Source organism: Solanum dulcamara, chromosome 4, assembly GCF_947179165.1.
Source record: "Solanum dulcamara chromosome 4, daSolDulc1.2, whole genome shotgun sequence".
In the NCBI taxonomy this organism is placed as follows: Eukaryota; Viridiplantae; Streptophyta; class Magnoliopsida; order Solanales; family Solanaceae; genus Solanum; species Solanum dulcamara.
The window spans coordinates 24,475,692-24,490,613 of NC_077240.1; the positions used below are offsets into that span (position 1 = coordinate 24,475,692).

A 14,922-nucleotide genomic window follows, 5' to 3' on the forward strand; every position below is an offset into this window, starting at 1 on the left:
AATTTTTTCACTTTTATTAGAGGAAAAAACTATATGTGAGTCATTTGTGTAACAGTACAAATATATATATAAATCACTTTTATAACGAAGAATGTATCAGCTCCAAACTGTAAAGTTGAAGAGTATATTAGACCATTTTCCGTTATTTTTATTGCTCTAGTAGGAGTAATTACTAACTTTTTGAGTCTTCACGAAGTGTTGTCATTTCTTTGAAAGAGACTTCTAAATACATTTCATTTCATATGATACAAAAATTAAAGGAAAAAATTACATGAACACTTTTTAATAAATAATTATTAATTTTAGTAATATTTTTTATTTATTATCATCTATAGAAATATATAGCAATATTATGATATATCTGTCATGTATTAAAAGTGCATTATGCATGGAATATAAATATATTATAAGTGTTTTAAAATATATTATGTTTGTTTGGTAAGAAATTGATACAATATATTATAAGTGTGTTAAAGTATGTGAATCTTGTATATCATTTTTATAAATTATTCTCACTAATATGTATTAAAACTGTATTATAAATATATTATAAGTGTCCAATAAAAAAAATATTACTGCTATAAATAATAAATATTTTTTAATTTAATATATTTAAGTAAATTTCCCAAAATTTAAAAGTTATATTGCACCCAATGTCACATAACCAACTCCTTTATACAAATTTTATCCATCTATCTTCCTCCCAAACAAAGCCTAATAGAAAATAATTTTTTTCCTCAATTTTTATTTTTATAACTCTTTAGTTTCAATTTTTCATTTAATATCTTAATATTTTATATAATATTTTTATTTTTAAATCAAACAATTGTTTTTTAATCTTCTTAAACTTCATATCATATTAAAATCCAACTAAGAAGTAGTTACCATTTTCCATTCTTATCCTTCTAAACATGTCATGTCAAATAAAGATCTTAGATGGAACAACAATTATTATTATTATATTTTTTTCCAAATAAATATCGTTGGTCAACTGCTCATCTTGTGTCCACATTATTCCACACAGCCGACGGCCGGCCGGCCCCGTCAAATGGTCCAACGCCGCCCTCAATCAAATACGTTTTTTAAATAATTTTTTTTTAGAAAATAAAATATATTTTTATCAATTACCCTTAATAAATATCTTTGAAAATATGTATCTCATTAATAATTTATTGGTTATGTAAAATTTTAGAACATCATTAATATCTTTTTAATTATGTAAAAAATCACTTATTTTGAAACAAGAGAAAGTAAAAAACACCACTTACTTTGAAACAAGAAAATATAAGTGTGTTAGTTATGGAGGAAAATATTTTTGAAAAATATTTTTTAATTTTCTTATGTTTGATTGATCAAAATATTTGAAAAATAATTTTGGTAGAAAAACAAACTCTTTAAAAATGAGAAAAATGATTTTCCTATCCCAACCCACTCAACCCTAACCCCTTAATCATTCCACCTCACGCCACCTCCGAACCCAACTCCCTATGCCTCCCCGCCTCTATAATTTTATAGTAGATAACATATAAATACTTTTGAAATAATATTTTCTTCCTTACTTATCAAACACAGAAAAATAAGTAAGTAATCTAGAAGTTAGTTAGTTACTATATTGCTCCAACAAAGTAGGAAAAGGTGGAGGAAAATGAGTTCCAAATATGGGGAAAGTTTTAGTGGCATTTACTTAGACTCCCTCTTTTCCCTACGTAATAAATTCCATTCAAACATGCTCTGTTACATTTTGTTTAACTTAATTTAAGGCGTTAATCAATTTCATAATAAGTATTTGTTTGATGATTCGCATAAAATACTTTTATAAAGTAAACTTGACTAGTACTTTCTGCGTCCTATATTAGTTGTCATGTATATTAAAAATAGTTGTCCCAAAATAATTGTCAATTTAAACAATTAAGAGAGAATTAATTATATTTTTTCAACTTTACCCTTAATATTAATTATTTTAGAATTAAGAGACACATAAATCGATAAAGATCAAATAATTAATAAGGGGTATATTAGTCAAATAACGCTCCTAATTAATTTTTTCTTAAGAATTGTACAAAATTTTATCATAACAATTAAAATAGAACGGAGGGAGTATATTACTTGCATTTATTAATAATAAGAAATTAGCATTAGATGCTTTTAGGTAGTTATTAGTGTTGTCCTTCCCTATATTCAGAGGCAAAAATTAGTTTAATTTGTAGGACTGTTGAAAATAACAATCAAAGAAGGACCACACAATAAATAAAAGAGAAAAGAAAGAAATGAAGTTAAAAGGAAAAGAAAAAAAGGAAAAGGAAAAAGAAAAGGTTGAGTGTGCAATTTGCACATTGTACAAGTCATTCAAGAATATTAAGACCTAGTCAAACATTCAAGTTTATTATCTGAATTAATTTGTTTGTCAGGTCTTGATGAAGCTTAAAATAAAATTTTTTGAATTTTGTTGCCTTTTTAATTTTTCGGTCATAAACATTAAACATGTTACGTGAAAACTTGAAATTAAAAAATTATCAAAACAAAGATTTATTTTTTAAATGAATTAAAATAAAAAATAAGATAAATAAATTAAAACAATTATTAATGATGTGTGACTTCACAACCATACAAAACACATCCTGCCTATCTCTTTCATGAAAAACGCAATATAAGAAGTTTTCAATAAAAAGAAGAAAAAAAAAAATTGTTTTGTAAAATGGCCACAGGTAAAACAGAAAAACAAAACAACACTTTCAAATTCAATATTTTAAGTCAAAATTAGCCCTTGTAATACACGTCAAATGAAAAAAGATGATGAACAAAACAAACAACTACTGTTAAGAGTTGAAACTAAGTCTTTGGTCTTCATTTTCATCTTCTTTTCTTCTTTCATACTTCAAAAATAATAATAAATCAAATGAATGTGAAAGCAAAAACATTAATCTTAGAAGTGTCCAGTGAGCAACAATCAATTACAACCACAGATGACAGTATGGATTCTCCTCAAGAACATCTATCAGAGTTTATGGAGAAACTGAGCTCAATTCTCACTGAATTGAAAGATGATAAAAGACTTGTTATGATTAGTAATCCACAAATTCAGAAAGCAATTGAGTCACTTGAAGTCGATTTTCGACGTGCCAAGTCCTTGGTGAAAAGCAGCAGAATTTCCCCTGTACATGATGAGCACATTGAACAAGTAATTCAGACTCTTGCAAGGAGTTTAGGCCTTGTGCTCTTTGCTAGTCATGATGTTGTCGAGATTAATAAGAAGGCAGAGATTGAGGCGTTGAGAAGAGATATGATGAAGATGAGTAGTGTTAATAATAAGCCTAATTTGATTATGAGTTCAGATGATTCCGAGTTCTCATCATATGATCGAGGGATAATGGAAGAAGACGATAGAACAACTATTTATGTCGATGGGATAATGGAAGAAGACGATAGAATAACTCTAGACGTCGATGAGATAGTGGAAGAAGATGATAAAATAACTCTAGATGTTGATGATGTTGTTGTTCAAATCAAGTATGGTGATGATAAACTTCTTAAATGTGCACTTAATGGATTAAAGTCATTGGTTTTGGATGGTATGATTACTAAAGAAGGGGTTCATCATGAAGATATGATCCCCATTCTGTTTAATCGATTGAGTTCAAGTAAAACAGACCATAGATTGATTATACTCCGAATACTACAAGTCCTGGCCACTCAACATGATGAAAATAAGGTACATTAAGTCATAATTGAATCTAAATATTGTGAATCAAGAAGCTTAGAATTTTGAGTGGTTAATTTTCACTTTGGTGTGCAGGAAAAGATGGCTGAAATGGGGAATTTATCGATACTGGTGAAGTCGTTGGGTCGTGATTTGGAAGAGCAAAAAGAAGCAGTGGGGCTGTTAGTGAGTCTATCAGATGTTGCTGCAGTTAGGAGAAGAGTTGGGAGAATTCACGGCTGTATTGTCATGTTGGTGGCAATTTTTAACGGGGATGATCAAATGTCATCTCATGATGCTGCCAACTTGTTAAATTCTTTATCAGGCAATACCCAATATGCTCTTCATATGGCTGAGGCTGGCTATTTCAAGCCTCTTATACACTACTTGAACCAAGGTATATTTAGGACACTTCCATAAATTATATGCAGTTCAATAAGCTATTTGATTAATTGTTTACGTAATATATATATATTCTATGTAATTGGTTGCAGGATCAGACATGAGTAAGATTCTAATGGCAACAGCAATTTCAAGAATGGAACTCACAGATCAAAATAAAGCTAACCTGGGACAAGATGGAGCCGTTGAACCGCTAGTCAAAATGTTCACCTCTGGGAACCTAGAAGCTAAGCAATCGTCTCTCAACGCGTTGCACAACTTGTCTGCCTCAAAAGCAAATGTTCAACGTCTGATAAAATCAGGCATTGTTGCTACTCTGCTACAACTTCTTTTCTCTGTGACATCGGTGCTCATGACTCTAAGAGAGCCAGCATCTGCAATACTTGCAAAAATAGCAGCTCAATCGGAAGTTGGCATAGTACTAGTGAAACAAGATGTTGCTCAGCAGATGATTTCGCTCCTTCATCTTACTAGTCCAGTGATCCAGTGTCACTTGTTAGAAGCACTTAATGCCATCGCTGCATGCTCAAATGCCTCAAAGGTCAGAAGAAAAATGAAGGAAAATGGTGCTGTTCGCCTTCTCTTACCATTCCTAACAGAAAGCCGCAATACCAAGATTAGGAATGGAGCTTTAAATTTGATTTACGTATTGTCTAATGATATGCAAGATGGGGAGCTAATGGAGCAGCTAGAAGAAATGCATCAGAATACATTGATCAACATCGTATCATCATCATCCACGACAGATGATGAAAAGGCTGCTGCTGTTGGCATACTAAGCAACTTTCCAGTGAGTGATAAGAATGTCACAGACATGTTTATGAGAGCAAACCTATTGCCCATTTTGGTTTCCATATTGACATCAATTACATCAACAACACCACATTTATTACTTGATAACGTTGCTGCAGTATTAATTCGATTCACCCTTCCATCGGATAAAAAACTACAACAATTCTCTGTCGAAAATGGGGTGATCAATATTTTGGTAAAGCTCCTGACATGTGGTTCAATAGTTGCCAAATGTAGAGCTGCAACATCACTAGCTCAACTATCTCAAAACTCTCTAGCTCTAAGAAAATCAAGAAAGTCAAGATGGTTTTCATGTGCCCCTCCACATCCTACACACACATTTTGTCAAGTACATGACGGGCATTGCTCTATAAAAAGCACATTCTGCTTGGTAAAAGCAGGGGCAATGCCTCCACTAGTCCAAATATTGCAAGGCAACGAAAGAGCCGCCGATGAGGCTGCTCTAAATTGCCTTGCAACATTTCAACAAGACGAGATTTGGGAAAATGGGAGCAATTATTTAGTGAAAATGTCATGTGTACAACCAATAATCAAGATTCTTGAAGAAGGGATTAGCCTAAAAGCTCAAGAGAAATCCCTTTGGATTTTGGAGAAGATATTCAGAGTGGAGGCTTATAGAGTAGAATATGGTGAATATGCACAAGTTGTGCTAATTGATTTAGCACAAAATGGGGACTCATTGTTGAAACCTACAGTGGCTAAATTGTTAGCACAACTTGAGCTCTTGCAGCCCCAATCAAGTTACTTTTGAGACACAGCAAAAAAATAATAATAAAGAACTTCTTTTTCAATTATTTGTTGATTGATTGAAAGGTTGAAATTTGTATAGTAAGTGCTCATACAGCTAAACTTTTTATGGTGCAAATTTTCTCTCATTTTGTATAAATTACAGTGAAAAAAAGGTTTTTGGAGATGAATGAAACTTGTTGTCTTGAGAAAGTACATTATTTTAGCATTTTAATCCAAAATACTTATGAATTATGATTATGGTGAATTAACCTAGTTTGTTTATTTAAAGCAGAGAAAGGGAGAAGGCTCAACAGGAGTGAACCTGCACACTATATTTTAGGCTCAATAAATTTTGTTATTTTAATGTGTTTAGTATCCGCATTGAAATTTGATTAATTTGAATTTGCGTCACATAAAACTCGCATTCTCTATCAAGAATTTGAATTTTATAATAACGATCTCAAGTGCTAATATCAGATTCTAAATCTTTTCACAAAAAATTAGCTTCTCTTTTTTTTATGAACGTCGATCTTGATTACCTCTACAATATACTTTATACTCAAAATATGAATTTACTGCTTTTAATAAGGATGATTCTAGAACTGTTTAGGCAAGAATAGTCCCTTTTTGTACTAATTGTTTTCAATTTCCAGTTAACGTAAATAAATAAAGCATCTCTTTCAGAAATATGAAATATGAAGAATTGAAAAAGAAAAATGTCTACGAGTTATTTAATTTGGTAATGGAAATCCTTCATGTTGGCTTTCCTCTGTTTGGAGGAAACCTGCATAGTAATTGACAATTTATTATTGCCAAGCTGCCATTATCCATATGGGAAAAGAAAAAGCGGAAAAAGAAAACATAGAAAATATACATATTTATATGAAACGATAAAGGTAAAAGCCGCTTTATAAAATGGTTGTCAAAATAACAAGCTATATAATGATAATACCTTGAATTCTTAAGAGGACATTAATGAAAGTTTTTGATCATCATCAGAAAGAAGGAGAAACATTTTATGTGAAATGAAAAGCTTAGCTTTGATTTGTATTGCATTATTGTATATATATACAGAAGAAGAAGACTATCTAACTGAATTTGAATGTAGCTATCAAACAAATTAACTGTGCAACAGATTAACTAACCGACTAACAACTAATTGATCTCCTAACAAACTCTGTCAGCTATACAATTATATACATTATAAGTTTAATACCCCTCTTAAGTTGGTGGTGAGGACAACATTGCCAACTTGTCAAGAATAGAGGAGTGTTTGATCCCAATCAAGGCTTTGGTTAATATGTCATCCAGTTGATCATGTGTAGCAATGTCATGCAGTGAAATGAACCCTTGTTGTAGGATGTGCCTAACATAATGACAGTCTACTTCAATATGTTTAGTCCTCTCATGGAACACATATTCTTGACTATGTGCAGTGCAGATTGACTATCAACAAATACTGAGATTGGCTTTGAATAAAGGGCAATTTCAACTCATCAAGTAGTCTACTCAACCAAACTAACTCTACTACTACTTTTCTGAGGGATCTATACTAAGCTTCTTCAGAGGACAATGAAATGGTCTCTTGTTTCTTTGATTTCCAGTTGACTGGATTCCCTCTAAGTAGCACCAAGAATCCACTTACACAGTAATAGTGAAGCCCAGTCTGAATCACAGTAACCTTTAATAGTGAAGTCTGCATCTTTGGAGAGGAACAGACCTAAAGTAGGATCAAACTTCAGATATCTAAAAAGATAAAAAGCAGCTTGTAGATGTGGCTCCCTTGGGTCTTGCATGAATCGACTTAAGTGTTGTACACTGAATGCAATGTCCAGTCTAGTGTTAGTGAGAAAATTAAGTTTTCCTGTCAATTTTCTGTAATAGGTGATGTCACTTAATGCAGTGCCTTCATGTGCTCTTAGTTTGACATTGGGATCAAGAGGGGAAGTCAAAGGACTAAGATATAGGTAGTCATATTCTCTGAGCAGATCAAGAACAAATTTTCTCTGGGAAATGACAATTTCTTCCTGTGTGTGAAGGACTTCCATTCCTAGGAAATAGTTGATCAATCCTAGGTCCTTAATTCGAAACCCTGTTGTTTAAATATGTCTTCAAATTTTCTATCTCAACAGTGTCTGTCCTTGTGAGAACTATATCATCAACATAAGCAGCTGAAGATCCTTTATTTTTGTAAAATAAGAAATAATCATACATGGAAGGGGTGTAACCTCTAGAACAAAGAGCTTCAGTGAGTTTAGCATACCACTGCCTACTGGCTTGTTTAAGTCCATAGAGGAACTTGTTCAACTTGCATACCAAATTGAGAGCCGGGACTACAAGTCTAGGTGATACCTCCATGTATACTTTCTCATGTAAGTCTCCATGTAGAAATGCATTATTCATATCTAGTTGATACGTGGTCCAACCTTGTTTGACTACTATGATAAGTAAATCTCTAAACGTGGTCATCTTTACCACATGAGAGAAGGTTTCAGTATAATCAATACATGTCTGCTGAGTATAACCTTTAATAATAATTTTGGCCTTCAGTCTTTCAATGCCCCTATCTGCCTTCTGTTGCACATTATATATCCATTTACATCCAATGAATTTCTTCCCAGTAGGTAATGGAACCAGATCCCAAGTGTGGTTGGTATGTAAAGCATAAGCAAAATCAATGGCTACATTCTTATATAAAGATGGTTCCCTGTCAATGCAAACATTCCAACAAGATCTTGACTAGCTGGATTAAGATCAGTGTGAGCTAAATAGTGGTGATTTGAGAAGAGGGCTCTTAGTGAGGTAGAGGAGTTTATGGTTTGGGATCTAGGTGATTTAAGGTTTGGTATTGAATGGACATAGTCAATAATATGAGATGGGATCTTAAGTGATCTGGTGGACCTTCTAGGTTCAATTTGGTGAAGGAAATGGTCTTGGTTAATAAGTACAGTGTCAGGGGGTGGTGTAGGTATATCATTTATAGGGGAAACATCAGATGGTGAGGGTGAATGGACCACAGGTTCAAAAGGCAAATTGCATAGGACATTTGGTCTGTCTGAATTAGTTAGATTGCTTTATGTGCCATGACCATCAAAGTGAGTGGGAAAATCAATAAAAGGACTGAAATGCAACATAGTAGAAGAGGGAGAAGAAGTAAGAGGCACATTAAAAGGAAAAATATGCTCATAAAAAATATAATCCCTAGAAATATGTATCCTTTTTATGGACAAATTTAGGACCTTGTACCCTTTAGTATCAAAAGGATATCCAATGAAAATGTGAAGTGTAGTTCTTGATTCAAATTTGGCTCTATAAGGTATAGGAACAGTAGGGTAACATAAATATTCAAAACTTCTCATATGAGAGTAAGCAGGTTTTTTATTGTATAAAAGTTCATAAGGGTACTTATTGTTTAACATAGTAGAGGAAAGTCTGTTGATGATATAGGTTGCACACAGAACACACTCTCCTCAATAGTTTACAAGTTTGGACTGAAACAAGAGGGCTCTAACAATTTCTAGTAGGTGTTTGTGTTTTCTTTTCACCATACCATTTTGTTGAGGTGTGTATGGACAGGTTCTTTGGTGGAGGATACCTTTAGTTTGAAAGAAGGTGGTTGTTTCTGAGTTGACAAGCTTCAAGCCATTATCTGTTCTGCCTGTTTTTATAGTAGTTTGGAACTAGTTCTCCACCATGGTAATAAAGTCTTTTAGTGTTTGGAGTGCATTAATCTTGGAACTGATTAATGTAGTCCAAGTAGATCTACTATAGTTATCTACAATGGTAATGAAGTATTTAAAATGATCATGTATGGCTGTGTGATATGGTCCCATAAATCAACATGGACCAACTCAAAGAGACATAAAATTAAGGTGGTTCTTACTTTAAAATGTAGTTTTTCTTGCCTTGCCATAGGGCAAATAAAACACATAAAAGGTTGTTTTGATGAAAAACTAACAGAAATGGAGGAGATACCCCACATTTTGATAAAAGGGATGTGTCCCAGCCTATTGTGCCACAAAATGTTTACATCATTTCTGTTACATATGTAAGAATCAGAAATTGAATTATGAAAACGAAAGGGGGAAGCAGAAAAAGAAGAGACATGAGACTTATTTTTAGGAAAACTTATTTTTAGAAAAACTTTTATTACTCAAACAAGATGCCTGCTTGCTAAAAGGATGAGTACATTGTTGTTTTTGTGAAGAAGATTTGTCATCTAATGTATAAGGATAACAAATCTTATTACAAGAACTGCACAAAGACAAACTGCTAGATGAAAAAGAATTGGTTGAATGTAAAGCACTAGAGGTCTTCAAACACCTGGGGCAGAGGAAATAGAGTCCATCTTCTGCCCTACCAATCACCAGAGGCCTCTTTATTGAAGGGCCCTGCATGAAGCAAGAAATTTTGTTGACAACTGACAGTGCAATTGGAAGTAGAGTCATGGTATGAATAGAAATTAAGTTGTACTTGAAGAATGGCATAAGCAAATTTTTTTCTAAACTAATAATAGGACCTAATGTCACATTACCAATTTGAGTTACCTTAACCTTATAGCCATTTGGCAAAACTATCAATATTGGATATGGAATGGTGATGATTCTATGTAGTAGGGATATATTGAAAGTCATATAGTTTGAAGTTCCTTTCAGTATCAATGAGTCAGCCTTGTTTTTGAAATATTCACATGACAATTTTTTAAAATCAATAGAAAAAATACATATTATGATACCTGCAAAGTCAGCAGTTCCATTGGTAAAGGTAGGATTGGAATTGCCTTCATTTTCATGCTCTTCCTGGAAGTGCTGCAGCATATCTTGAACTCGACCATATTGATTTTTGATAAGGTTTAGACTATACATCTCTTCGTGTCCATATTCCTCTACAATTCCTTTTCCAGTCCCTAAATCTTGGGTACAATGAACATTTGCAACTGTCATATTTTCATTTCCCTTGCTGTATCTATATGGCTGAACATGAGTTGGTTGATTGTAACCTAGAACTCCTCCTCTCTAAATAGAGTTTTGGAAGGTGTTGTTTATCTTATTTTAATAATGTTGGTTCTGATTTGGTCTGTTGAAGTTTGGATTGACATGTTAATTGAAATTGTAGTACTGATTATTAGTATGTGGACTAGGTGGATAACCATGAAGCTGGTAACACTTCTCTCGGAGGTGACCAGTCTTCTTACAGTAGTCACATAATTTGCCCTTGTATTATGCTAAAATTTTCAAGTTGTTTGGAGAGTAATTCATTTTATAGCTAGGGGTTCTATTGCTTCTAGTATATAGAGCAGTAGATTCCAAATTGAGTTGGTTAAAGGTTTTATTTCTCGTTGTTGTTCATTTTGAACCAATAGGGAAAATGCTTGTGCCATAGATGAGAGGGAATTCATCATGAGTATGCTGCCTCGTATCACTGTGTATACCTTATTTAGTCCCATAAGGAACTGAATTAATTTTCTATCTTATTTTGCTTTGTGAACATTTGCTCTTGCTCCACAAATACAATCGCAAATGCATTATGTCTTAGCATTCAAAGTACTGAGTTTCTCCCACAATTTCTTCAATTTTGTATAGTATCCAGTGATGTCCAGAGATCCTTGAGACAAATCATTGATTTTCTTTCTAAAGTTGATACAACTTTGCACCATGATCTTCTTGTATCTGTCTTTCAATTTTCTCTAGAGTTTTGCGGAATCTACAACATACTCAACACTATCAGCGATTTCTTTCGATAATGAATTCAAAATCCATGATGTGACAATATCATCACATCTTTCCCATTGTCTGTTTATTGGATGATCAACCTTAGGTCGTCAACATTTCCCATTGATAAAGCCTAACTTATTTTTCACTGATAACGAACGCAGAACACTTCTCCTCTATGAACGTTGTCCAACTCTGGTAAATAGTACCGGCTCCAGCATCGCACCAGAATTATCAGATGAATGTATGCACATGAGATTGTTAGAATTAATCACAATTGTATTTAGATCACTTGACTGAGCAGAATTATAAGGAGTCTCCATTTCTCAGCAAACCATTTAGATTTGGGAAACGAAATTGGGGAATACACAATCAAACGATAACGAAAAAAGAAAAACTCAATCAATAAAACTCAATTGATCGAAGTCGACAGAAGAACTCAATCAATTGAAAAAAATACTGGATACAAAAGGAATAACAAGCACCTCAGAATCGAACAAGCTCTAATACCATGTCAAAACAACAAGCTATGTAATGATAATACCGTGAATTCTTAAGAAGGACATTAATGGAAGCTTTCGATCATCATCATCAGAAAGAAGGAGAAACACTTTATGTGAAATGCAAACCTTAGCTTTGATTTATATTGCATCAATGTATATTTATACAGAAAAAGAAGAAGACTATCTAATTGAATCTGAATATAGCTATCTAACAAACTAACTTTGCAATAGACTAACTAACCGACTAATAACCAACTGATCTCCTAACAAACTCTGCCAATTGTATAATTATATACATTATAAGTTTAATAATGGTAACATTGAAAATGATGAAAAAAAGAGAGAAATAAAAGGTAAAATATTTATTATTTTTAAAAAAAAATTAGGGAAGAGGAATTGAATATTCACTAACAAAGTGAAAGTTCAGATTGTAAAATTATGAAAATTCTCTTTTTAAAAAATAAAAAAAAAAGGATAAACAATTTGGCTGCATAAGAGATGTGTTACATGACAATTTCAAAAATCACAATTGAATAATACATAGACATAGATTTTCATAGTTTTATAGCTAAGACATAGAAAAAATAACCTACATTATTACATTCATAATGTAATAAAAAGGAAAAGAAAAAAAATAATAAATACATTTCAACTCAGAAAAGAATAGCTATAAAAATAATTAGTTACATACGCAAAAGAATAAACAATGATATTATAGAATAAATTATTTCATATTTAATTTTTTTTGCTAGAAAAATAAAAATAAAACTCATCATCATAATTTTTTTGGTTAAAATAAGATAATTACATAAATTATGATTCATAAAAAAAATAAGATCGTAGAGGACTAAATGAGCAGTGTTGTCAATAGGCGTAGTTAAATTACTATTACAAGCCAAGATAAACAATTCTCTAGCAAAAATGATTTCTAATTATGCTTCATAAAGTTTTCTTCTAGGCCTTCTTTTGCAAGTAGATCCATCACCATGTTCCGCTCCTTAAAGCTATGTCAAAAACCTACTCATATGCTACTACGTAAAAAAAATTAAACATAATTATGAATAAATAAAATAAATTATTTAGTGATAATAACATAAAACACAAGAAAAATATACAGCTGTCAATATGATACTGCAATATGTATGATATTTATAATATTTCTATTTCAATCATACCAATTCAAAAATAATTATATCAAAAAGATGAAATGAATCTAAACTATACAACACTTCTGCAAAATAAAAATAGAACTCGAGTGTACTAATAATTCAAAATTACTATCTCTTGAAATCTAATAAATATTATCATCAAACTACACGATATAATTATTAAATTAGTGTTGGACCTAATTTGACTTTTCGACCAACCACCCAAAAATGATACATTACCACTACTAAAATTACCGTAATTTTCTTGATATATATATATACACACACACTAGCTTGGAGGAGGATAACAAATACATAAAAAAGAAAGTATTTTTAAAAATAAGAAAGCACAATCAAATACATAAAAATAAAAATAAAAACTTAAAAATGAAATATTTCTTGTTCATATACTCTTTTTATGTTACACGTTATAATTCACAAGCTAAAGTGATGAAGAAGAGAAAAACTAACTTTGAATGGGAGTCTTCATGAAACAAAATATGAATTTATATAAGCAAAATAGAAGAATACCATACGATATTATAAACTAAAGCTTGAGGGTTATGGATATAGAAATTATAGGAGTTATAGATATTATTAAGAGTAGAAATTGATGATATATGATTTATCAGTAGTTACTTCTTATAAATACATTAAATAAAAAAATATTATCAATTTATAATTAGAAGAATTCCAACAAAATAAAATAATTTTTTGACCTAAACAATGTCATATCACTCTTCTTTTTTGATAATTTTTTAATTAAAAAAATAAGGAAAAAATATATGAATTTTAGAGAGGTGCGAGATCACTAGAGCTGTCAAAATGGGTTTGGCCCATGAGGTCGGCCCAACCCAACCCTTAGATTAAGTGGGGTTGGGCTAAATTTTTCAACCCATTTTGGAACGAGTCTTTTTATCCCACCCTCATTTGGCCGCCAACCTCATAGGCTCAACCCGCGAGCTTCAAATGTTAGTCCGTGGATAGTGAATTTTAAAAATATTTATTATTATATATATTTTAAGTAGTATTTTATTTTGTCAAATCTTCATTAACTAGGCAGTGGAAGTTATTATAACTATGAATCTTTGACCTCTTTTACTTTTGTGTTTATGTCTAATTTTCCGTTTCTCCTTTCCTATCTTGTTTATGAAAAAAATGATCATGTAATATATGTTGTTCTGATGAATCATATGAATGTTGACAGTTGTATCTTGTCTATTATGTTGTTTTATAAGTATTCCACTAAAGTATGTGCAACTCATGGACATGTGATTTTTTGATGTATTAGTGTTGTGTTAATCAATGTTCGATAGTCTTTCTAAGAGAGTAATGTTGTTCATCTTTTGATTGAAGGGCCAACTCGACCCAACATATAGCCTGCTTAGGGCTGGGTTGAACTGCTATTTTATAGGTCTTTTAGTTAAAAGGGTCAGCTCATCCTAATTCATTTAACTTGGTAGCCCTTTAGGATTGAATTGAGTTGGATTAAGCCAACCCATTTTGACAGCTTTAACTCTAGAGATCACCTTATCTATATTTGTCTTTATATTTATTACTAGTATATTTGATTTGGCATGTTATCGAATATATAATGACATTCTCTAATTATCTCTTAATATTTTCTCCTATCTTAATGTCATTGTCATCCTTGGAACTTGTTTCACCTTGTGTCTACAAAAGCTGCATAGAGACTCAGTAAAACAAACTATGGTCTAGTTTCTTTATCTGCTACTAATAAAATAATAAGTCTACTCTTTATTAATTATGTAGTGGTGAATGAATATTTTAAGTTTGGCAGGAGAGAAATGAGGAGAAGGTAATTTGTAGTCTGAGTTTAGGTGTAGTTTAATTTACTAATTGATGTATATGTTCATTCTTGACTTGAGAAGAAACTAAATGGAAGAGTATTGCCTACT

The 14,922-nt window shown here is 31.8% G+C and overlaps 1 protein-coding gene across 1 annotated transcript; it reads left to right on the forward strand.

Moving 5' to 3' along the window:
- The first annotated feature begins 2,766 nt into the window (after positions 1 to 2,766).
- LOC129887052 (U-box domain-containing protein 44-like) lies at positions 2,767 to 5,851 on the forward strand. The gene is made up of 3 exons (XM_055962000.1): positions 2,767 to 3,709; positions 3,794 to 4,094; positions 4,192 to 5,851. Exons 1-3 carry the CDS (start codon positions 2,897 to 2,899, stop codon positions 5,661 to 5,663), a joined length of 2,586 nt encoding a protein of 861 aa, XP_055817975.1. The 5' UTR covers positions 2,767 to 2,896; the 3' UTR covers positions 5,664 to 5,851.
- Positions 5,852 to 14,922: the final 9,071 nt, after the last annotated feature.

Bases quoted from the DNA above. Each gene is read 5' to 3' on its own strand.
- LOC129887052 (XM_055962000.1), top strand. From the start codon at position 2,897: ATGAATGTGAAAGCAAAAACATTAATCTTAGAAGTGTCCAGTGAGCAA. The intron at 3,710-3,793 runs GTACATTAAGTC...TTTGGTGTGCAG, and splicing joins CTCAACATGATGAAAATAAG to GAAAAGATGGCTGAAATGGG. The intron at 4,095-4,191 runs GTATATTTAGGA...AATTGGTTGCAG, and splicing joins TATACACTACTTGAACCAAG to GATCAGACATGAGTAAGATT.